This window comes from Cibotium barometz, chromosome 33, assembly GCF_041138505.1.
Source record: "Cibotium barometz isolate CiBa-2024 chromosome 33, ASM4113850v1, whole genome shotgun sequence".
NCBI classification, from domain to species: domain Eukaryota; kingdom Viridiplantae; phylum Streptophyta; class Polypodiopsida; order Cyatheales; family Cibotiaceae; genus Cibotium; species Cibotium barometz.
The window spans coordinates 22,335,337-22,361,275 of record NC_141078.1 but is presented as its reverse complement, the minus strand read 5'-3'; the positions used below and the strand labels follow the sequence as shown (position 1 = coordinate 22,361,275).

The 25,939-nt window shown below is 45.3% G+C and overlaps 1 protein-coding gene across 1 annotated transcript in view; it reads right to left on the bottom strand.

Annotated features, from left to right (window-relative positions):
- Positions 1-25,939, bottom strand: part of SEH1H (Transducin/WD40 repeat-like superfamily protein) — a 116,749-nt gene that overhangs the window by 72,814 nt on the left and 17,996 nt on the right. The window contains exons 4-5 of the mRNA XM_086773024.1: positions 12,058-12,135; positions 6,163-6,318 (exon numbers count right to left, since the gene is read on the bottom strand). Of these exons, the coding sequence (XP_086629150.1) occupies positions 6,163-6,318; positions 12,058-12,135 (234 nt within the window). The remainder of the gene's footprint in view (positions 1-6,162; positions 6,319-12,057; positions 12,136-25,939) is intronic.

Below are 25,939 nucleotides of genomic sequence, written 5' to 3'. Positions count from 1 at the left end.
CAGGTTTTGGACAGCCCTCTCTTTGCCTTGAAATGAGGGTTTAGCCTTATTGGATCGACTCAATTTGAGTTCCAATTGCTCGGTGGCGGTGGCGGCTGCGATTAATTGGTGTAAGGTATGACCAGGATACATTTGTAATCCCGCTTTGTACACGGGTTGCAATCCCGATTGAAACCTTCTCTTCCTTTCCGCCTCGGTGACATGCATAAATGGAGACACCTCCAAAAGCACTTTCCAAAACTTTTGTACATATGCATTTACCGATTCCCCCTCATTTTGCTTTACCCAATCCCACTTCATTGTTATCTCATTCAATGCATTGGGAGGCAAGAATTGAGCATAGAACCTCTCCTTGAACTCTTTCCATGATCTAACAGGATTCGGTGAGAGCTTCTCCGTGAGCCACCAATGGGCAGCAGTGCCTTTCATGAACATGCTTACATGCCGGATCATGGATTTCTGAGTGAAATCCTCATCACTGAAAGCAATATCAAACTGGGCAATAAAAGCAAGTGCCTTTGATGCATCATATTCTCCATGATATGTGTCAAACTTCACAGATTTGTCTCCGGCTTTGAAGTCACGAGACTTTGATGCATGTGTGTGCATCTCAACATGTTTTCCCCCATGTTTGTCCATTGGGACAGCTCCTGTGACTGGCATCATTTTTGGACCAAAAGGTGATGCATAAGGCATAGATACATGTGCCCTGTAAGCATGAGGCATGGCTGGCCCCTCAACATGCATTGATACATTTTCAGCCATAGCTTCTCCCTCACGAGCACACTCGAAGGCATGAGTGGCATGAGAGATACGCGGAATACCTGCACCAACAGAAAATTGCAACCCATGTTGCATGTGTTGTGCATGTACATTTTCAGCCGGCAATGGCATTTGACATACATTTTGACCACTGCCATAAACATTGTATCCTTCACGGGCTACATGAGATATTCCTGCATGGCGTGAAGTCACTGATTGTTCCTCTCCCATCGCATGGAGGTTCATCCTCTTAGACATAACTTCTTGTTCGGGCACTTGTGGGGATTCCAAGACATGTGGGATGGTTGTCTTTTCTGCATAGGCATCCTCGGTACGAGCCAAGTATGCACGTGCTGCATCCCTCAGTTGCATGTGCAACTCTTGAGCAATCATTGCCATTGCATGATCCATATAAGATTCAGCTTTCTTGGCCTTCAAACGATCATGTACCAATGGATCCTCGCGGCGATAGAGATTCAATTCTTCTTGTTGTGCATGGAGAAGAGCCTGCATACGTGTAAGTTCAGCTCTCAAGACTATGGACTCTTCTTCTTGCATCTTCTCTTTGCCACGAGACGGCTGTCCCACATATTCATGTTCCCTATTGTGCACCACATGAGTTTGCTCATCCTGTAAAGCATTGGAGGCATGCATTTCATTGTCCCTGCCACTTGTATTAGCATCTCCAACATTCATTGTATGGCTGTCCATAATGTTCTAAGTGTAGAGATAGCTAGTGTTCACGGTGATCGTCTCTCACGATAGAAGTGAAAGAGAACCGTATGCTCTGATACCAATGTAACTTGGTTGAACACAATGCTAATCACGATAGAAGTGAAAGAGAACCGTATGCCCTAGATTGGGTAATACTTACCACCTGTTCACATGCCACACAACCATGTCAGCAGACAGTTTCACACGCACGGTTCACGGGCGGGCGTCCCCTAGCCCGGAACTACACATAGGTCATGCAGGCATGAAAACAGCATGCAATTTCATTTGCAGGCAAGCACATAAAGATGCTATGCAATGCAGCATTGGCATGAGCAATTCCCGTTCATGAAACCATATAAGACCAGGCGTTTCCAGGCAAGTATATGCGATACCAGACCCAGTGGAAAGCCAATCCTCCAGGCGTTTCCGGGCATGTACACAAAGGCACAAGTCCCAGCGGAAAGCCAAGTCCTCCAGGCGTTTCCGGGCATGTACACAAAGGCACAAGTCCCAGCGGAAAGCCAAGTCCTCCAGATATTCCGGGCATGATAACATCAAGTCCCAGCGGAATATCATATCCAACTATACAGCATGACACGTGTCAATCACCTGCATAGGCATATTCCATAAGCCATGGACACCAATCCAATATGTACATAGTGTGAAAGCAAGAGTGAACCATTTGGGTGGCCAAATGGTGACAGAAGCACTGGTAACGGTGTGGGCAGTGTGAACATAGACCAATGGGGCTTGTGCACCTTTCCTTAGTTCTCGTTTAGCCTCCATGTGGCTGATGAAAGGAAAGTTGGGAATGCCTTGTAACATGCGGAAGCTTACAGACAGGATTATACTTAGACAACGAATATTGCACCTTGGTTTCTAACGATTTGCACGATATAGTGGAAGTAAGAGAGGGAAGGTCTTAACAAAGAAAAAGATTCCAATGCCAATGTCTAATCCCTTACAGATAATGTCCAAGAGAAATTATGGTTTCCAAACAGAGGGGTTTTCAAAAATAATAGTATAGCATGCTGTAGCAACCCTCTAATGCTAAATTTACACCCTTAATGGTGAGATTTAATAAAGTAATTATGACTAATTACTTGATTAAGATTGATTTGCCAAAAAAAAAAATCCCAAAAATTTATGACTGTAGTGGCATCAATTGGATGGATTCATCCTTAATTTGAAAAAGGCCCAATTTCAAAGTCCGAATTCCTTGAGTTTGTTGATTTGCTAAAGACTGTTTTGCGAAGCGACAGGTAACAAACTGAGTGGTGTCACTACTACTCTTCCCCATGCCATCGTACCCAAATATCGTCCGATGGTGACCAAACTTTCAAAGCATGTGGGAGGGACCCTGCACATGCTTGCAAGTCGTCTCACATGCTTGCAAAGTTTGGTCACTATCAGACAATCTTTGAACCCAAACATCGTCTAATGGTCACTATCGCATGATGTTTGACATATCAGTAACGCCCAATATGCATTTTTCAAGTCTACTAGTTCTCGAGAGGCCTAGGAAAATCCCGCTCTTCCCTATGCCATCGTACCCTAGCATCGTCCGATGGTGAGATCAAACTTTACAAGCATGTCGGGGAGGGACATGCTTGCAAAGTTTGATCACTATCGGACGATGTTTAATATGTCAAGTGGTGCCCAGTGTGCATTTCTCAAGTCTCCTAGTGCTCAAGAGGCCTTGAAAAATCCCGCTCTTCCCCATGCCATCATACCCAAACATCATCCGATTATGAGCAAACTTTACAAAGTTTAGTTACTATCGGACGATGTTTGATATGTCAAGTAGTGTCCAATGTGCATTTTTCATGTCTCCTAGTGCTCAAGAGGCCTAGGAAATTTCCGCTCTTCCCCATGCCCTTGTACCCAAACATCGTCCGACGATGATTAAACTTTGCAAGCACATGGGTGAGGAGTCCCCCCCCATGCTAGCAAAGTTTAGTCACTATCAGGCAATGTTCGATATGTGAAGTTCAGCACTCAATCTGTATTTTTCAAGTCTCCTAGAAAAATAGAGCTGAAGAGCTATGGTGGTTTGAAGGAAAACATCACTATGGCATTAGCAGAGAAAAGTAAGTGAAAGAGGGATGATCATGACTCAAAACAGTAAGATAAAAAATGATTTAAAATGCCTCCTTGATTCATTGAAGTGAGTGCCTCTATATAGTCTCCATACATGTTGCTAATACAACTTGATTAATGCTAATAATGCTTGATTAGGTGCCCCTGATTCTCTCCACCTCTTTCATGATTGTAGGCATCCCTAAATCAACTCCCAGAATCTAGCAGAGGTAGATGTTGTGATGGTTTTTGCCTCGTGGTTACTTTATGGATTTTATCTGCTCCCTTTTATAAAAGTGTGATCACATGCACAAATGTATTGTACTTTGCTCAAGGCAACAACCATGTTGGAAATTAGGTGGGGGTCTAGGTCCCAGGAGGTTACCCATCCCAGCTGTATTCACGTTTGTCCACGCTTAACTGGAGGTTTCCACAAATTGGTCTAGCCATCCAGACCCCAAAACCTTAAGGTGATGGAGAACCTTTGGTCTATCCATTTGTGGAAATCTCCTAGTGCTATGCTTTGGCACCACTTTTCGCAACACCCCCCCTCGGTGCCACTTGTCCACTTTTTCTTAGCTCAGAGGTTGAACTTGCCCATGTTTTCGTGGCTCAAAGACTCAACTTGGCTTCTCTCATGGCTCAGAGGTTACACTTCAATCCATGGCTCTAATACCATGTTGGAAATTATGTGGGAGCCCAACTCCCGGGAGGTCACCCATCCTAGTTGTGTTCACGCCAGTGCGCGCTTAACTAGAGGTTTCCACAAATTGGTCTAGCCATCCGACTCCAAAACCTTAAGATGATGGAGGACCTCCAGTCTATCCATTTGTGGAAATCTCCTAGTGCTACACTTTGGCACAACTTTTTGCAAAAGTGCCTAATTGGTTACATTCAAAAGAGGTATAGAAAAAGAGAGTTATGTATTCCAACAAGGAGGCCGATCACTGCTTGGGTCGGCTGACAAGTGAATCAATTTAAAAGGCAGTTCCAAAATCATGGCTTTGAGCAAAGCCTCTAGGCTTGCATGGACATGGGTGAAAGGAAAGGTAATGTGGCCTGACTGTCGGCTTTGGCCACCAACAGCGAAAGAGAAATTTTATCCATTTGTTAAAAAATTGAGAAGTCAACCCGCCGCACATCTTAGTTGAGAAGTCACCCCACACATAAGTTCAACATTGCGCCCACATTGTTCACTCTGCAATTTCGGACCTTAATAAGCTTATCTAACCTTGGGATATAAAAACTTGAAATGTCTCCCTTTTGGTTGTCAAGATCTTGCTTTAACAGCTTCAAATACCATATTTTAACTAAAAGGTTAAAAGAGTTAACTCTTCCATATAAGGATATGGAGGGTGTCCTTAGTCCTAACTACAGATGAATCTCAAAAACAAGTTTGTAGTGTGCTGGAGAGTACTAAAGCGTGCAGCATTATTGCACCATGGACCAGATGAAAAAACAAATGCAGTAATCAAGGTGCTTTAGGGGTGTCTTCATCTGCATTAATTTTTGACAAGTGAACAGTCAGATTGTGGATACCACACGAGGTTATATGCACGCATCTATTCCACATCCAGACATATATATGGCATTTGAAGGAGCAACGAAAACTCCTCTATTTCATGGCTAGGAGTCTTCTTTCCACAAGTGTCCCACTACAGGCTATTGGTAAGCATGGGAATGCAGATGGGAACTCTTTACTTGACACCGTTGGGGGTGGGTGGAGGATGCAAAGGATGATCACTCACCAATTATTGACCAATGCAAAGCTACGTTTTGTTAGATTAGTGGGACCATGAGGCAAGCAACTGTATGTGGATGCCTTCATGGAGAGACTGGATGACAATCTTTCTCCTATATAGAGCAGTATTGAGAATCTCTCCAGGTGTCCCTATATTCCAGTGGAGGATAGGCTGTCTTCAAGAGCTTTTGGGGTACTAGTCTTGTTTCATTTCACTTTCTGGTACGAGGATCTGCCTCTCTCATTTCACCATCAGTCCTCCCTCTTTCAATGGCTTTTTGATTCTTGTATGTCCTGTTACACTTGATAGAAGTCTTTTTTATGCAAAAAAAAGGGGGGGAGGGATGATAATCCAATGCCCAGTTTCTATTAAGGTCAGCCCAATTAATAATCATGCAGCAGCCCATTTGGCCAAAGACCAGAAGTTACAACAGCAAATAGCAAAAACTTTGGCCACAAACCTTAGCATCATATTCCTCCACAATTTTGGTTCAAATGACCTGAAAAGTATCTTTCCTTTTCATAAGCTGCATGTGAAAGCACAAGCTTTAAAAAAACCATTCAACTCAGAAATGAAGTTTCAAGAACGGGATTCTTCCCTGCAGAAAAAAAATGAATCCTACAGAATTTTTCTCAAGTAAAATTCTGTGGAACTTGACAAGCTTATGCTGTAACTGCTGACAGTTACCCAAGCTAGCCTGATCACGCAATCTTCAAGATCCCTCCCCATGTGGAGTTGCCAAGTATTTAAATTCATTGAAAACGTTGTATTCTTTATTATGTTCAATACCTAAGGTCTTTCAAGTGTTAAGAGCAGAAAATGAAGAATGAGATTCCTAAAACATACCACTAATATTTTAACTTACTTTGGCAACATTGATTGAAGCTGAGGTTGAGTTGCACCCAAAAACAAAAGCAGGCTGCTGACTTGTAAAGGTAGGACTCTTCCAGCACACAGATGCTCCAAAAAAAGAACTTTTGATATTCTTCTCCGCCAAAGTTCTTGTGTTTTGGAACTCAGCCTGCAAAACTGACACAAACTTTAACCCATGTCCATTTATAACTCAGGTGCAACATCAAAAATCACCAATCATTTTAGCTAAGATTGAAACAAGGAAAATACCAACTGCTACGACAGAGTCTAGACAAGTGCATTCCAATCCAATACATTCTTCTAGGGGGCAGAGCAAAACCTGCCCTTGAAGAAAAAGGTAAAGGCTGTGAAAGCTCACCATGCAGCTGCCGCTGCAACTGTCGTATAAATAGCATAATAGCATATGTGCCTAGCTTTTAATAACCTTAATATCTAATAAATATATACCTTCATAAGGTCAGAAAAATCTGAACTTACGAATTGAGAGATTTGAGAAAGAAATAATAGTGAAGAAAGACAGACAAAAACAAAGCATTTGAAAGATCAAAAATAAATAAACTAACAAACCTAGCTACTAAGGAGAGGACATCAAAAGATAATATCAAACGAAGACTTTTAATTAAGACTAAAACAAAAAAAAACCAAAAAACAAACAAACAAACAAACAAACAAAACAAAACAATTACATGAATGAAAGAAACTTTAAAAAATAAACACACATGCACACTTGCCCCCTTGTATTTGTTCATTCCAAACCATGCCTGCATAGCCCCAAAGTTCACTTTGTCGGTGACCAAAATTCTTAGATTTGACGACAACGCAGCAGTTGTTGTCAATCAGGACGGGAATCCTAGAGGAACCAGGCATATATTTAGAATGCCTCTTCATCTCGTCATTGCTGGAAATAGAATATTTCTCTCGGGGGTGGAAAGATCCCACTTCTCTGCCATAAACAAAGTAGCAGAAATGCAAAAGCTTGCAAAGGTCCTAGATGGGGATTGTAGTGGAAGAATTTTGCGGCAATTAATGCACATACTTGATGAACAAGAATTGTACAACGAAATGAGATTTATTTCACTAAGAAATTAAATGCATAAAAACTTCTGTTACAACTGTTGCAGCCTGCAAACGGCTTATATATGCTCCCTCCTCCACTTGCGTGGAATCGCTCTGTCCGTGAATTAGTTGAAGAGAGAAGAGTTGCACACCTTCTATAGGCAGATCAAGGACGGTTCACAGCAGCTCAAGAGAGCTTGACCAGGGTGGTTTGCAGAAAAGCAAATATCTGAGGAGGTGGGCTGATCGGCTGGTCAACGGCAGTGCTGAACAGGAGTGACCAGCTCATCAATGAGGTAAGCACAATCAGTAGAGCAATGATGTCACGGGGCTGTTAACTGGGCAGCCAACTGGACAGCCAGCTAGGTGCCAGCAAAGCGCACAGCTAGGCAGCCAACAAGGTGGCCCATCAAAGCCCAACTCACACTCGAAACGCAAAATTATTAATAAAGTAAGATGCCCATATGCTAAGCCCTTGTTCCTATGCCTAGTGGTGCAAACTCCCAAACTTCCAATGTGGGAGTTCACAAATAAAAGCTGCCCATAAAATCAACCTATTGTTGGAGGCAATTGAGTGGTTCTGTGGCTGCCACATGGCCCTTGTTTAAATGGAGTCTGTGCAGCGCTATATACACTGTACTCTATTCTAGGCATTGCGAACTTATTCTTGATTGTGTGCGAATAAACGTGCAGAGTGCCCTATAATCCACACACAAACGTGCAGTCTTATCTTTCTTTTGCATGAATAAGATGGGTGCACGGAAAGGCGAGGATGATGGGCGGATAAATCTAGCCCAGAGTAGCTGCAATAACTGTTGTTCCAATTCACCCTCCAATTCCTTAGAAAGGTAATAGGGGACCTTACTGTGTGGCTTTGTACCGAGGACCAACTCAATGCAATGATCCTATGGACAAATGGGTGGGAGCTTGTCCCTCAACATGATGTCTTAGAACTTTGCAAGGAGACCTGCCAACTTTTATAAGGGTGTTGCTAGATGAACAACACACTGTTGGGCACGGATATGAATCAATGCACACTCGGGTCCTTTTTTTAGAGTTCTCTAGGCTTGTACATGTGAAATGGTAGGGGGATTCCTTGAATGCTCCTATCCTCGATAATTATGACACGCTCAGGTAAACCGTCAACAATTGTGAAGGTGTCCTTCCACCACTCAAGAACAGGCGCATGCTCTCGAAACAACTAGATGCCAAGAATCATGTCACACACCAAAAGTGGTGAAACAATGAGGTCTTGCTTGAATGTAGCCTTTTGAACACTAAACTCAAACTGTTGAGCTTTATGAGTGATATGTGTGTGGAGACCATGTGTGAATCCGTCCATGACTAAATTATGTGACACTAATGTACAAATCATTTTCGTAGTCAAACTATGGACAGATGGCGTCCTCAGAGCTACCCAGAACAAGACAATGAATTGTTGTCCCTTTGTTGTGCCATCAGCACGGATGAGAGCTTTCGTCTACCCTTCAGCATCACCCTCCTGCTAATCATCAGATATCACCGGGGGGGGGGGGGGGGGAGACGGGGACTAGATTCAAAGAGGATAATAGCTATACGGCATTCGTGTTTGAAGGTGTGGGGGTGGATGTAGCTTCAGTAGGTGGCAACCATTGTAGAGGATGATGCTTTGGTGGCTTTGTCAGCCTGCCACTTAGTGCAATCCTTCTTACCTTGAAATACTTGATGACAGAAGCAACAACAATTCTTTGTCTGGTACCGCTTTTGCTCCTCTGGATGGAGATAACCTCCAGTAATGCACTACTTGGCCTTCTCCTCTGCACCAGAGTCAAAGCCCAGTCATAAGATTGAGGCTCAAAATTCCGAACAAGAAACCTGATGTTGATATCTAACCCTCAAAGAAACTGGTTCAGCTTCTCGTCTTCCAACTTCCCCAACTATTGTGCCATGGTTATGACCTTATTGAAATAGGTCATCACGCACAACCCATTCTAGGAGAGTTTGTAAAACTCATCCTCCAAATTGGTCATGTACTGGGATGGAAGGAATCTTGCTTTAAAGTCAGGCACAAAAGTCTTAATGGGTTGTGCATGTGGTTAGGTTTGTATAGACATCTGACCAATGCAAACATCAAGTAACGGCTTCTCACGTGAGGTGTGGAGCTGCCAGATGGACTTTGCCTTGTGGATTTGAAACTTTAGCTAAAGGAAAATATGCAACAAATTGGTGATAAATTGAATGATCACACTTACCATCATACTTACTGAAGCTCGTATGATGGTGGTTGATGGAGCCAATGAGGTACTAGGACCACGTGCCAATTTGGAAAGAATTGCCAAAATATTGGCTTGTAGGGTTGCTAGCAACTGCTAATGCTAGAGTTGCATGGCTTCCCGATCGAGCTTATCTTGATATTCTAACGCCGCAGGGTCTACGTGGTGTTGGTCTTCAGCCTCCTTGTATTTGGCTTCCTCTATCTATCATGCCTCATCAAGTTCCCATCTTCTTTGTTGCTCCATGAGAAGAAGCATGTGCTGAAAAATTTGGGAACCCTGCTCTGAAAATTGCTCCTTAAGTTGCTCTTTAGGCTCCTCTCTTCTTTTGTTTGTTGTAGTTGTAGCCTAAGTAACTTGTTTTGCTCCATTAGGTCTTGAAGGAGTAAATTCGCACTTTGTGGAAGCATTTCTCCTTTTCTTGTGCCTTCGTGGACACTTTATTCTACAGTGATATCTTCTCGGGCACTTGCTTCTACAGTGATGCCTTCTTGGTAGCTTCTTTCTTCTTCTCCTGACATGGTTAATGGTTGGGTGGTTTTTCCCGACCTCAGTTTTACCATTCATGGATTTGCTCTCACTTAGGTAGTCAAGCTGGATCACAACTAGAAGCTTTGATACCAATGTAACATGCAACTCGTTTGATCGTGTAATGCACAGCAGGACCTTCTTTATACCTTTAGGTTAGTGAGCATGAAGCAATCCACTTTAATCTTTATACACAGGAGGTAGGCCTGAAGAGATAAACAGAGCAGAGATAACACCAGATTGGGTCCCAATATCCCATTTAAGGGGCCCCTCCCGCGAGCAGGAGTATTTGCTTTATTATTTTGGAGAACTGATACAATGCCAAGAACTTATTGAGTATGACTGATGGAGACTGCCAAACGCAAGGACGTTGTAGACTGGACGTCTGCTGAACCATCAAGCAGGTTGAAAGCAACTTTGAAGCCACTTCGGATAGCCTTATGCACACCCAGATCTGCTGAGGAAGATGCACTACTGAAGGCTGAATGCTGAAGCAAACTTCGGGGCTGCCTATGGACTGAAGCACAAAGTGCTTGGCTGAGCTTTATGCATGCAAAAGACCAAGGTCTTTAGGCACACATATTCTGCATTGATTCTACTGCTGAATAAATTGAAATATGGAGCTGCTTATATAGTAACAAAAGCTGCTGGTCGGTGGCTGCTGTAACCTCCTATCAGCCTGGTTTTAAATGGCCACGACTGATGTAAGCAGCATTAAATGCTGGTGCTTTCCAACACGTGGCTGATGGCCGACTGTAGCTACACCTGGCCAACAGGGTTTCTAGGGCCTGAAGGGCTGCCGACTGGCTGCTAAGGCCTTGGCAAGCCTGTTGGATGTGGCCCATGGTGCCTACAAGCCCCAAGGCTCATAGGCTGGCCCCCAAGGGCTGGCCTAGAGCCTTCATACCTTTGCTGAAACGCCTTAGGAGATGGCTAATCCCTTTTGGTCGCATGTGGCAACCGAGAAGCAAGTGGCTCCAGACAAAGGGTCCAAATCAGGAGAGAGGTGATGGCGCCATGGGCTAAGGACACCTATGGGGCTCCACGCTAGGGTGCTCTCAGCTAGAGCTACTGAATCAAACTCGATCCTGATGTAACCTTTGGCCAGGATCTGGACATCAATAATCCGACCATGCTCTCCCACAAGGGCTGACTGTATGAGATCCTTGATCTATTCACACATGATCTGCTACCGACGAACTTGCAGAGAAGGGTGGTGGCCTTTAAGGAGGTGATGAAGGAGGCTAGGAGCTGGAGATCCACTTTGCAAAACTGACACTGGGAAGCAGTCTTGGTCGGGGTAGATGGAGCAGCTGCCAAGCATTGTTTTTTAGAAAAAAGTTTTGATTAACATCTACTAAAGACTGGAAGGGTCTATGAGACCAAAAAGATATTACATATGATCCATGTGTAGACTGGACGTCAGCACACAAAAAACAAAAAGATAAGGGCTATGTACTACGTAGGAGGTCCCTGTGTGTACAATGTAATAATAGACATAGAAAAAGGGTGGTGTTTACATTAGTGTTTTTGAGAAAGAAGTCATTTTGGAGCTCTAACAACTTCATCAAGCTCAGCCAAGCTAAGAGCTCAAAGATTTTAGCTCGGAAAATGGTAGCCCCCCAGTGGAATGGAGTTGTGAATAGCAAGGACAAGCGAATTTCAAAGATTAATTGGTATATTCTTAATAAAAGAGAACATGCACCTTCCTTTAAGTTGAAGAAGACACAACCCCAACTATCGCCTACATCTTCACCGTGTGTGACAAAGAGACTCAAAGGCCTGACACAACATCAATAAGAAATCCTATGCATCAAGCTTCAAAGTTTATAGAAGCGAGGTCTATCTCCAAGCTCTGAATGTATGTTCTTGGGATACAAAATCTAGGGTAGACATCAGGTCTGATGCAAAAGTATCATCGAAGAGCTGAACAAGAAACAAATTTGACGACCAGAATTCTGAGCAATAATATGTCCATCCATAGAAAAAAAATATGAGTTCACATGTCTCCTATTTCCATGTTTTAAAAAAACAACGCAAAGGCTGTGTACCTGTAGTTGCCACTGCTTCATGTTTAAGGAGTCTGATGTCTCATAGATCCTTGCATGTCCATCCGCAAAAACAGCAACCTGCAAAACAATCTTCTAAGAAACTTATCACCCCTCGACATGCAAAGTTTGCATATATCTTAAGAATAAACACTCCAAAATTGAAATCTATTTTATCACTCCCTAAAAGCTGTTGTTGGCTCAATCATACACCACATTGGCTGCAAGTGTCAATACATCAAGGTTCTGGGTAGTCTCCATTCCCAAGGCGACTGGTAAAATGACCTGCCAACGTGTTGAGGTATCTCAAAAATCACGCCCACACTATCAAAGTTGAATTCAAGGTCAAAATGTCTCAGCACAGACCATTCAATATCCACAGGCCCTGCTTCACATTATGCAGCCAGACGTCACCTCCCGAACGACCTTGACAATGTTGGACGTCACTCACTGTTTTTTCTGAAGGAAAACTGGCTGCATGCTCCACTGGTCACCTTAAAGGGCTTCTGGCCTCCTTCCAAATATACATCAATGTACAGTTTGAGCTTCACATTACATTTATACAAAACCAAACATCTAGGCCTCTCTACTTTTCTTAGTAAAAAGCCAATCAAGGTTATTTCCTGCCTGAAATGGAAGGCGAACACAATGATCCCTGAGACCACAGTTCTAGAACCTATCTTTGCTGAGAGGTGATACTATTGATTTTGGGGGGAGGAGATTTCCAAGAAAATATCCTTCTACTAGGCTATGTAAAAACAGATTACAACCCTCAAAAGAGGGCAACAAACAACCCTCCGAGGAGGTCAATACAAAACAAAAGAAGAGAAGCTCCCTCCTTGGTTGGCCGCTCTCGAAGAAAGGCCACATCTGTAAAGAGAATGGGGTGCCTCTCTGCGAGCAAGGTTGTGATGGGAGAAGAATTAGGGTTTCATGTGGGAGACATACACAGAGAAGAAGGGAGAGAGAGAGAGAGAGAGACATATGTGGGGATAAGTCAACTCATCAAGTGTGTGTGTGTGTGACTCCCCTATCACACATGTATATTTGCTCTAGTACACATAGTGCACTTAGTACATTAAAAGTACTAAGTGTACTATGTACTATAACTTATGGGCTAGTACACACTATAAGGGTGGGCATAATGCCTTTACCCCAACAACCTCCCACTTAAAGGCAAAGTGCCCTTAAATGAAGGAAAAGAAAAAAAACAGCATGTACATGATAATATACAAGGCCATATCAAGGCTGAAACTGGCCTCATCCAATGCCCATCAAGTGTCTGCAATGAGCAAACCGCTCTGGAGGCAAACTCTTTGTCAACAGATCAGCCGGGTTGTCATCCGTATGAATCTTAACAAGCTGAATTTGCTTGTTCTCTATCACCTCTCTGATGAAGTGATACTTCACATCCACATGCTTCGTCTTTGCATGAAAAACAGGGTTCTTTGCCAACTGGATGGCACTCTGACTGTCATAATGCAACAATGGAATATCCCCTGTATAACCCAAATCAACCACTAACCGAGATAGCCATAATGCCTCCTTGCAAGCCTCTGTGGCTGCAATATACTCGGCCTCTGTAGTAGATAAGGCAGTGCACTTCTGCATCCTGGATATCCATGACACAGCACCTCCTGTGAATGTAAACACATAACCGGTAGTAGACTTCCGGTTATCTGGATGACCGGCATAATCCGAATCCGTGTAACCATGCACTAATGCATCCTGTTTGCCAAAGCATATGCACATATCCTGTGTGCCCTTCAGGTATCTCATGACACCTTTCACTGCTTCCCAATGCTTCTTGCCAGGTTTGGCCATGTATCTAGAAACCACTCCCACTGCAAATGCAATGTCCGGCCTAGTAGCAACCATGGCATACATGAGACTGCCACAAGCTGAAGCATACGGAATCTTGGCCATATCAGCCCTGTCACTATCCGACTGTGGGCTGTCCATAGCACTGAGTTTCACATATGGAGGCAAAGGAGTACTAGTCTTCTTCCCCCCATCCATATTGAACCTCTGCAAAACTTTGCCAATGTATTCCTTCTGAGACAAATACAACACATGCTGATTTCTGTCCCGAAGTATCCGCATACCCAAAATGTGATTTGCATCACCCAAATCCTTCATATCAAAGGTTTGATGCAGCCTCTTTTTCAAGGCATCCATCTCTTTACGAGATTTCCCGGCAATCAACATATCATCAACATACAAGATGAGGATCAATAGACTGCCATCCAAAGCTTTCTTGGTATATAGTAGTGATCTATGTCACTTCTCCTGAAATTCTGGGATTTCATGAATGTATCAAATTTATGATACCATTCCCTTGGTGCCTGTTTGAGCCCATAAAGACTCTTTTTCAGCTTGCATACAAGCTTCTCCTTTCCATTTACTGCATAACCCTCTGGCTGTTGCATATATATCTCCTCATGGAGATCACCGTGAAGAAAAGCAGTCTTCACATCCATCTGAATCAAATCCAGATCATCATGAGCAACCAAAGCTAATACAGCTCTTAAGTGTGGTCATTTTGACCACTGGAGAGAAGATCTCATCAAAGTCCACACCATATTCCTACTTGAAGCCCTTAGCCACTAACCTGGCTTTGTATCTTGGCTTTGCATCAGGTGCAACTTTGAGCCTGTAAACCCACTTGCATGGCAAAACCTTCTTGCCTGTAGGCAAATGCACCAACTTCCATGTTCCATTTTTGTGCAGAGAATCCATCTCTGACTTCATAGCACGCTCCCAAAGAGCTTTGTCTGCCCTCTGTAAAGCCTCCTTATAACATGAGGGCTCCCCACAGTCAGTGAGCATCAAGTAGTCAACCCCTGGAACAAACCTGTCAGGGGCTCTGGAGGGTCTTGTGGACCTCCGTACCCAATGACCATCATTTGCAGGTTGCTGTCCAGCCTGCATATCACCTATTGGTGGCTCCTATTCCATGCCATAAGGTTGAAATATCATGCCCGATATCTCCTCTAACTGTGGGATATCCATAGGGATATCTTCTGCCATCTCTGGCTGTCCATTTGGACCATTTTCAGCACCATTTAAGGGCTGGTTTTGCTACTGTAATGGCTGATTTACAGCCCTTGGTTGTTGTCCATGATGTCCATCATCATCAAAGATGACTCTGCCAGGCTCATGTTGCCTTGCAGGCTCCTTATACATGCATGTTTCATCAAAAATGACATCATTGCTGCGTATAATCTTTCTATTCACTGGATCCCAAAGTCTATACCCCATTTCACCTCTGTCACCATATCCTAGGAATATGCATTTGTGAGACTTAGGATCAAGTTTGGTGCGCATTTCCCTGCGTATGTGCACGTACGCAACGCAACCAAACACTCTCAAGTGCTTGTAGGACGGAGGCTTCCCTGTCCATACTTCCTCTGGCACTTTCCCACCAAGCCTCGTGTTAGGTGACCTGTTTATAAGATGAACGGCTGTCATAACAGCTTCAGCCCAAAAACCATGAGGTAACGCAGCATGTGACAACATAGAACGGACCTTCTCTTGAATGGTCCTGTTCATCCTCTCTGCTGTCCCGTTTTGTGGAGGATGATAAGGAGTAGAGAGCTCCCTCTTGATGCCTTTAGCATCACAAAAGTCCTGAAACTGTTTGGACATATACTCTCCACCATTGTTGGAACGCAAAGCTTTCAGTGTTTTGCCAGTTTGATTCTCAACATGAGCAACAAACTTCTCAAACACTGAGAATGTATCACTCTTCAAACGAAGAGGATAAACCCACACCTTGCGTGTGGCATCATCAATAAAAGACACAAAATATTTTGCCCCTCCCAAAGAAAGCTGAGGCATCTCACATACATCTGTATGCACAAGCTCTAACTGAGCATCTTTCTGTCCAAGAGCTTTCTTGTGGGGGCACTGGAGTTGCCTGCCATATATACAATGCTCACAAAACTGAAAACTTGAGAACTTTAGAGAAGGCAAGTAACCAAAACGAGACAATTGCTCCATTCCTTTGACACTCATGTGTCCCAACCGGCTATGCCACATAGAGATTTCCGGCAGCTCGGTTGCATTTACATTAGCATGGTGACAAACACCAGCATGCATGAAGTAAAGAGTGTCCACCTTAGAGCCTCTGGCAACAACCAGTGAGCCCTTACTAATCTTCCACTTTCCACGACCAAATGTGGTAACATAATCAGCATCATCAAGCTGTCCAGTAGAAAGCAGGTTCTTCTTGATCTCAGGCACATGCCTGACATCATGGAGCATAAGCTGTGAGCCATCTGAAAACACAAGCCTCACATCACCTCTGCCAAGAATCTTGCATGCATGGTTATCACCCAAATAAACTACTCCTTCATTGCTAGCAGTATACCTGACAAACAAGTCTCTGCAACCTGTGACATGAAAGGAGGCACCTGAATCAATGATCCATGAGTGCATACCATGACCATCTCCTGCAAGAAGTGAATGGGCATCAAGTGAAGACGTGAATAGGACTTCATCCTCACTGTCACCTGCATGTGACACATTGACTTCTTCAATCTTGACTCCACTTTTGTCCTTTGGCTTTGCATCTTTGGCTTCATCTTTGTCTTTATCCTTTCCTTTGCCCTTTTCCTTTTGATCATTCTTCCATTTGTAGCATTGCTTTTTGATATGTCCCTTCTTGCCACAATAATGGCATTCCAAGTCCTTTTTGGAGTGGGACTTGCTCCTTCCCCGTTCTTGGCTTTTACCCCTTTGCTGGGTTCTCCCACGTGCATTCATTGCATTGGACTTTCCAACAGAATTGTTCTTCCTGTTCATCTCTTCTTGAAGAAGAGCACCCTCCACATCTGCATATGACAGCATAGCATTTGAATTGCTAGTGGCTATCCTGAATGTGTCCCAACTCTCTGGCAAAGTGCATAAGAGAAAGGTGGCTTTGAACTCATCGTCCATTGCCAACTTTTGATTGATGACCTGGCTGACAATACCATTAAACTCATTTAGATGGGCTGTCATAGACGCCCCTTCCTTCATTTGAAGACCTATGAGTTTCTTCAACCAATACACTTTGCTTGAGGCACTTTGCTGGGCATACAAGTCCTACAATCTTTGCCACATTCCCCAAGCTGTCTTCTCTTCACGTATGCTGAAAAGTAAAGTGTCTGACACAGACAACATGATGGTGGATCTTGCTAGCTCATCCATATCTTCCCATTCTTCAGCATTAAGAGAAGCGGGCATTACACCCCTTTCTTTGATGGGCTTGTGCTGCTTCTTCTGGAGCAACACATTATAGCACTGGGTTTGCCAAATATCATAATTATGTGAGCCTTCAAGCTTCTTGATGTGAAGCAATGAAGAGCTCTCACCTGTGGTTGCCATAGCAATATGCAACCTTTTACACAGTCAATGCCTGACTCCCTGCAAGATGTGCAAACACTGCACCAAAAGCACACAAAGTGCTCACAGTTGTTCTCCCAAAGTTTATCTCCCACTGCGGATGCACGAATGCAACTCTACTCCCACTGTATGTGATTAAATCACCAAAATCTGGTTGCTGCAGATTTAGGACAGCACCTTGGATGTGCTCTGTTCCCCTTCAAAAGTACTGTACAACAGTACCAAGTGCCAATGATGTACCAAATCTGTACCAGCAAGTACAGCAGCTGAAAATGAACCTTTTCCTCACTCAAATCAATGTACAGCCATGCCAAAACTTGCACAAAGTTGTACCAAATCTGTACCAGCAAGTACAGCAGCAATAAATGCTCTCCTGGCTGTCCAAATGAGTGAAAATCAGACTCACAGTCCCCACCACTGCATACAACAGTCCCAAACAGAAATTGGGCAAAAGCCCCTTGACTGCAAGTGGATTTCTGAGGATTCAAGGCATAAAAGTCTTGCCTGCTGCTTTGCCAAGCTCAACAAGCATAAAATCTTGAAAAGCCCCTTGATTTAAGATCAATTTCTGATCATACATGGTACATTAACGCACATGAAGGCATCCAGAGTCTTCACAATGCTTCCCCCTGGCCACATATACATCCAATACATAAAAGCCCCTTGAATTACAGGCACATTGAGTGCTTGACAGGCATCAACACGTTGCCCAAAGCATCAAATGCCAGTGCCTGCATGCAAATCAACCCAATCGGCACAAAAGCCCTTTGATCTGCACTTCAATTTCCTGCAATTTTGGCCTGAATGTGAGATTTCTCACATCATACAGCATGTATGAATGCCCAATGGCACAATTACATCAAAAGCCCCAAATTTTGACATCCAATTTTCTGCAAATTGACTCTGAATGTGACCAATGTCACCCAATTTTGCCAATTTTGCTCAAAATTTGAGCAATTTGGCACCTGTACTTGCTCAATTGATAATTGTACCTACTCAACTGCAAATCCCAAAAAAAAATTGAAGCATGTATCTTTGAAATTTCTGATTAATGTTGCAGAAAAGGGGCATTGAATTTGCTGCTGCTGCTGAAAAACTGTACAAATGGAGGGCTCTTCAGGCGTGCTCCAAAAGTCTGACTCGACTCAGGTCAGCAACAAAGGGTTGCAGGAAGATGTGCATGCCTACAGGCGAGCGCTTATCTCTCAAGCGCAGGTTGAGCAGAGATGGAGGCGTTGTGTGAGTTTTTGCCGATGATGACGAGATGCGTAGATGTAGGCGAAGTCATTGTACTTCGCGTGCCAGGAGCCCGCGTAAGGCGAGTTACGCTATCGAGTCGGCGACGATGGAAACGAAGCCTTTCCCGCACGTCGCCCACGTTTGCCTGCGACTGATTCAACGCAGAAATGGCTGCCCGCCTCCTTCTCTTTCCGCCCACCTGCCTGCGACTGCTGCGAGCGCTGCTGCCCTGTGGTGTGCGTTGCTACGCCTTGTGGCCAAGAGTCTGACGCCCAACGCCTTGTGCTTTGCTCACGCTGCCTAAAGTCCAGCGCTGTCTCCAATGCTCACACGCACAGGAAACTTGCAGCGCACGTGCTCCTTGCTGAGCACCAGAAAGCTCCTCTGCTCGTGCCAAGCTCAAGGCTCCATAGCCGAGCTTCTTCTTCGCGATGAAGATGACTCCGCACACCCGCACACACACGGACACAACCGTGGCTCTGATACCAGTTGATGGGAGAAGAATTAGGGTTTCATGTGGGAGACATACACAGAGAAGAAGGGAGAGAGAGAGAGAGAGAGAGAGAGACATATGTGGGGATAAGTCAACTCATCAAGTGTGTGTGTGTGTGACTCCCCTATCACACATGTATATTTGCTCTAGTACACATAGTGCACTTAGTACATTAAAAGTACTAAGTGTACTATGTACTATAACTTATGGGCTAGTACACACTATAAGGGTGGGCATAATGCCTTTACCCCAACAGGTTGTACAAGTTTCAAACAAGTTTTCGAAAGTTTCGATACCCAAAGTGAAGGTACTATATAACTATACAAATGTACAGACATGCATACATACCACACATACAACATACATACAATATGTATAGTATGTATGTATGTACATACATACATACTATACATATTGTATGTATGTATGTATAGTATGTACATAAATACATACTATTCATATTGTATGTATGTGTGTATGTATGGTTGTATGCATGTATAGTACATACATATATACATACTATACATGCATACAACCATACATACAACATACATACAATATGTTTAGTATGTATGTATGTACGTATGTATGTATGCATCTGTATGTGTATGTGTGAGTCTTAAAAAAATGCAAGGTTTCTAAGGTACTATGCATTAGAAACAATATAGGTCGTACCATACATCTCACCTCATTTGACACGTGTTTCCAACCAACTATGACTGTAGGACAAGAACAAGAAACACCAACACTCTCACTAGCTGAAGAGGAGGGGCTCGAAGGGGGGTAGTAGAGGAAGGCACCAAACATGTAGTGAGAAATCCAAAGGTAGATCCTCATGTCTAAGGGAAAAGGTTCAGGGCTCTACTCGAGCCCCCCTCCACTTGCGAGGTTTTTGGAGCCGGTTTGGACAGGGAGTAGTGGCTGGTCACACACGGATATAGACGGGATGGACACATATATGAAGACTCCAAACACCCACACCCACTTGGAGCGTCTTCGCATCAAGACGGATTGCCCCTAAAAGGGTTGTGTCTATGTGTAAACTTATTCACATGTATGTGTGTGTGGCCTGGCCCTGGATGGAAGCTGCTACCATCTCGGTGTCCCACTCTCTCCCCGGGGCTGCACTGAAGGGGAAAGAGAAGATCATCGCGCGATTATCTTGCGTAGAGGGCCTAGAGTGGTGAAAAACCACTCCTACCCGAACAGGGGCTACTCTCTCCTCGAAAATGTCAGTCCCATCCGTCAGCAGACATCGGAAGAAACTATAATCCATTGGCTGTCCCAGGATCCTAGGAGCCCCACTTGGAGACTCTGGTGGAAGAGCCCTCACGGAGGAAGCGGCAATGGTCATCTCTACCGGCTCAGAGAACCGGTGTATCAAGCGCCGGACGGATCCAACCAGCTGTCTCCGCTATAGGTCGGGGGCTACTGGGGGGCGACGAGAGTGCTCTGGAGAGGCAGAAGGGGGGGAGGGGGGGGGGGCTCAGAAGATAATGGCGGGGTAGGGGGAACCGCAGCGGGTAAAGTGGGTGACGAAGCAGGGAGAGGAGGAGGGAAAGGAGGTGAGGGAGGCGGTGAGGGAGGGTGGAGACGTGGAGAGGCGGGGGAGGGGTTCTATTGGGAGAGATCCATCGGAGAGGACGGCTGCGGGGATGGGCTCACCGGGGGCTCAAAGAGGCCGGTCAGCCTCTCAGAACAAGGGAAGGGGGGGGGGGTGGGAGGGGGTCTCGATGAGAGATTGGTCGCCATACTGGTGGGGCAGGAGGGGCCCTCTCCGGGACTGGCGAGGGCGCATCACCAACAAGAAAATCCTAAGATAAATGGTCATAACGGTTCTCTAACAGAACCGAATCATCCTGAGATCTACCAGACTAGCGCGCGCGATGGCGACGCTCGGCTCGGGTGGTCGTCTGGCCGCCCAAGCGCGGGCCAGCCGTCCCCCACTCTCCGGTAGCTAGGCCATCCAGAGTCGGGGCCTGGGGCTCTACTGTCTGAGGGCAAGCCTCTCTCCCTTCCCCCTAATGAGGATCAGCACGAGAACCGGGGGGAGGAACCACTGGGGGTGGCCTCCTAGCTTGCCGCTGGGGGCAAGCTCTGGCTAGATGGCCCATCTGCCTGCAATTGAAACATTGGCCTGGGAGGCCTGAATACTCCACGCACTGTTGTATGGGGTCGCCCCGAAGGCTTGGAAGAGATATACAATGTGGTACAGACTCCAATGTGGTACAGACTCCGGCGAGGCCACAAATGCTGAGAGATGGAATCCCAGCAACCTACATGAGGGTCGAGGCAGCAGTGGGGGGGACTCCATCACTCTCCCGATGGCACCACCAATCACCAAGAGAAGAGGAAGGTACTCCTTCCTAAGGTCTAGAAAACAAACTATCACTGGGAAGCCCAAAACGCCAACAGTGGGTCAGGCGTTGGATCGAAGCCGTGCTGCCACCGTGCAAAGAAGGCATGCGCCTGGTAGTATCCACACCCCAGAGTGTGAATATCGGTGATCTTCGCAAGTTCGCCAATGAGGCTGGCCTGAAAGAAATCCCTGAGCTGTCCGCGCGTAGGGAGGCTACAAACAATTTTGTAGACCAGGGTGGAGGCCTCAAGAGAGGCAACTGTCGTGGCGAGAACCTGAAATCCGCTTTTGAGAAAGAATGCAAGCAATGGCGGCTTCGGTCGAGGATGATGGAGCGGCTGCCATGGAGTCCTCCTGAGGGAATAGACCAGAAGGAAGCCGAAGCTTGCTGAAAACAGAGAAGCCCCGAAGTGCTAAAAAAAACCTGCGAGGAGATTGATACAAGGCAGGGGGCCGCAGGGGGAAAAAAAAAGGGGGGGGGGGGGGCGATGGAGAGGGACTGGCGGAGCTCGCAAGGGGGGACGAAGGAGAGGAGCTGGCGGGACAAGCGGAGGGGCAACACACAGAGCAGCACAGCAGGGGAGGAGGGCGCACAGAATCGAAGGGGAGAGCGCAGGCAGACACAAGCGAGGGGGGGGGGGGGTGCTCACGATGCGCGCACACGACGGGTCTTCAACAACGTCTCCCATGGCACGGGACTTATGTCTATGCTAAGGGCAGAGTATTCGGGTTGAATCAGGGATGTAATGTCTACACTCGGAATGATCGCTCTACAAGCGGAACGAAAGGAAGATTGTCCAATATATTTTGTGTATTGCATGGCATACCTGCCTGCCTGGAACTGTTTCTGCATGAGTTGTTTTATTGCCTACAAGATCTGTATGTGTAGTTTACGGGCACAGGAGGCCCTCTTAGTGAACTATGCGCGTGAAATGGTGTTCTGACCTTGCTTGTGGGTTGTAGATAGGTGGTAGGTGTGACTCTAAACTCTTTGTTTATGCTTGCTAGAGTTACTGCTCATTTTTCTGTTTTGCAAGTTCACACATTCACAATTCATTAAAGTGTGGGCGAACACATTATAAGTGAGTCTGGGCATTTAATAGCTGACCGCCAAACTCTCATAAACAGGTGCCCTCGTCAATAATATGGTGTGGATAACACAATGGGCACTCTCTCCAATGATGGAAGAGGTGTGGCGTCAAGTGAGGTGGTCCAATGGCCACCACCTGCAAGTATCGAAAGAGTCTACTCTCTTTTTTTTTTCTTTTCTTTTTCGTGAAATGGTGTTTTATATTATATATAAAAATGTACATCAGCCCCACATGGCTCACACAGAACCTATGGCCCCAAAAAAAAACCCCCACAAAAGATCCTCTAAAGGATCATGACCATGCAAAAAGAGTCTACTCTCTCTCTCTCTCTCTCTCTCTCTCTCCACTTTGTATCATATGGCTCGGATTTGACATTCCCAGCTCATAGCTCTAGTCTTTGTTTTCTTTTGTACCATGATGAGATTACATGGACACTATTGTATCACTTTTGGTCTCACAGACCCACTAGGTCTTTTGAAGACGTTTAATATAACTCTCTCTCTCTCTCTCTCTCTCTCTCTCTCTCCCCTTTCATGGGAAATTGGTGCATTTTGGAGATGGGGAAGGAAGAAGACCATTTTCAGCCGAAACAGGCCATCCATATGCTCATTATCATGTTTACCTGCTGCTCCAACCTTTGGTACAACCTGCACGTGATTACCATGCTGCTGTCGACTGCTCTCTTATGGATCTCTACCCACTAAAAATGCTTTTGATCATTTTTTGTCACCGACACTTTGACCTAAAGTTGATTGCTGCAAGCAAACTACATCAAATTCACTGGTAAGAGCTTCTATGAGTTCTTTTAACCTACTCTACATCCATGTGCTTGACCAGTAAGGTCTCCTATGTCTCAGCCTATCACACACATGCTTGACCAAGATATGCATGAATTGCCAAGAAAAAACAGTTTCCACTGGTTGATCCATGTTGCAACATCCTATGCAGGATATTTTAGGGTGATACGAGAGCTGGACACTTTTTGATTTGGGATCAAATCTAGCATTTCAGCTCTTATTACTTTCTTTGATTTTTATTTTTAGTAACCATGATGATGTATTTCATGGACATGATGTAACCTTTTGGTCTCATAGGTGATTTTGGCCTTTTGTAAATGTTAATACAACTTTCTTTCTTTCTTTCTTTCTGCCCCCCTTCTTGGGAAATTGGTGCATTTTGGAGATGGGGAAGGAAGAAGACCATTTTCAGCCAAAACACGCCATCCACATGCTCATTATCATGTTTGCCTACTGCTCCAACCTTTGGTACAATCTACACATGATTAACATGTTGCTATCTAGCCCCTATGTCCTTTTCGACTGCTCTCTTATGGATCTCTACCCACTAAAAATGCTTTTGATCATTTTTTGCCGACACTTTGACCTAAAGTTGATTGGTACAAGAAAACTACATCAAATTCACCAGTAAGAGCTTCTATGAGTTCTTTTAACCTACTCTACATCCATGTACTTCACCATTAAGGTCTCCTATGTCTCGGCCTATCACACACATGCATGACCAAGATATGCATGAATTGCCAAGAAAAAACAGTTTCCACTAGTTGATTGTCAGGTGTCATAGTCTCCAACCCAATCTAAATCACTATGAGGATATAAACCACACCCCCCCCCCCCCCCCCCCGCGGGGCGGGGGCGCGCAAGATAAAACAAGCCAAGATCCAAGGTGCCCGAAAGATAGCAGAAGTTACGCTTAACTCCTTACCAATGCTTAGTATCTGGACTGTGCATAAACTTGCTGGCCTAGGAATCACCAAACTAAATATCTTGTCTCGTGTTACACAAATATATGAGACAACCCCACGAGCGACGTAGGTCATTCCTCAGCCTTAGCGGGTCAGTCAGTCAGTCAAGTCCCTTAACCCACTTGGAGAGAATCATTCATGCATGTAGAGTCAGTAGAAGCCTTAGGGTTTGCATCAGAAAGCACTCTGCATCCTGCATAATATGCATTCATATGCCTGTGCATCATTTAGAACATCCCCGAAGCCTTAGGGAATTTACTGGGATTTATCTGGTATTTTTTCCATATTTATTAGTATTCATTTAGCATTATTGGGCATTTATAAATATAAACTTTATTAAATGACCAACCTCCGGTTAGTATAAATAGGCTTGCATAGGGCTTATTTTCTCATTCAGTCTTCATTGTGCTAAGAGCTCTTCTCCTCAACCCTAGGAGCATCCTTGCTTTCAGCCCTAGACTAATCCAGCCCTTGGAGCTCATAAGCTTGCTTCTCCAGCCCCTTGAGAACCCCTTGCTTCAGTCAGCTCTAGGCGCCTGCTATCAGCATCCAATCAGCCAGCATTCAGCATCACTTCAGGCCTTGATTCAGCATATAGATCAGCCCCAGTTCAACGCCCGGTTTCAACCAGTGTTTTCTGCATCTGTCCAGCATCAGATTGTAGGCATATGCTCACTTATGGTAGTGCTATGTGTGAACAGGGCTTAACCAAGGGCACTTTTTCCCATGTGGTTTTTCCCCTTGGACATCAAGTGTGAAAGGACACATATAATATTTTGTAGTTCTATATTATATGGATGTGGCACACATGCAAGGGTTGACTTGCATTTTGTGGATACCACACTTTTGGCTCTCTCTCTCTCTCTCTCATTTCTGTGTGTGAGCTTCTCTACCCTGCACCTAACCCTAATGTGCAGGTTTGTGTGTGTGAGTGTGTGAGTCCAACACCCAACATTTGGTATCAGAGCTGGGAGCTGGCCCTGGAGTGGTGGCTGTGCAGAAACTGCAGAAAAAACTGCAAAATTCCGTCGACGCTGTGCTTTTCCGTCGACTGCGAATTTCCGTCGCCGTCCGTCAGAGGTTTCCGTCCGCCAGTTCCGTCCGACTCCTCCACCGTCCGGCCGCCAAATACGGGCGGCACCGCCCTGAAGCTGGCGACCCACACCAGCGCCGCCCAGCTCCGTCAGCGCTACTGCCGCCGTAGTCCCGTCGGTCGACGGTCAGCACAGGCCCGTCGCCCCTCCGTTCCGTCAACGCCCAGGTGCGCCCCGCCGTTCCGTCCAGGCTCCCGCTCTCACTCCGTCACGGTCCGGCTCTAGCGCTGCGTCCGTCCGTCTACGCAGTGCTCGCTGTATGCTCTATCCTCCACCCGCGCTAGCCCACGACTGACTCGTGGCCCTCGTTCCCCGCCAGCGACGGTTCCCGCCCGTTCCGACACCAGCGACTCCGGCTCTGCTCGCCCGTCGCTAGTCCATGGCCACCGTCTGTGCGCAGTCGGCCGTCTATGCTCCGTCTCGACTGGCGTGACTCCAGGCGCCCGCACTGGTCCAAGG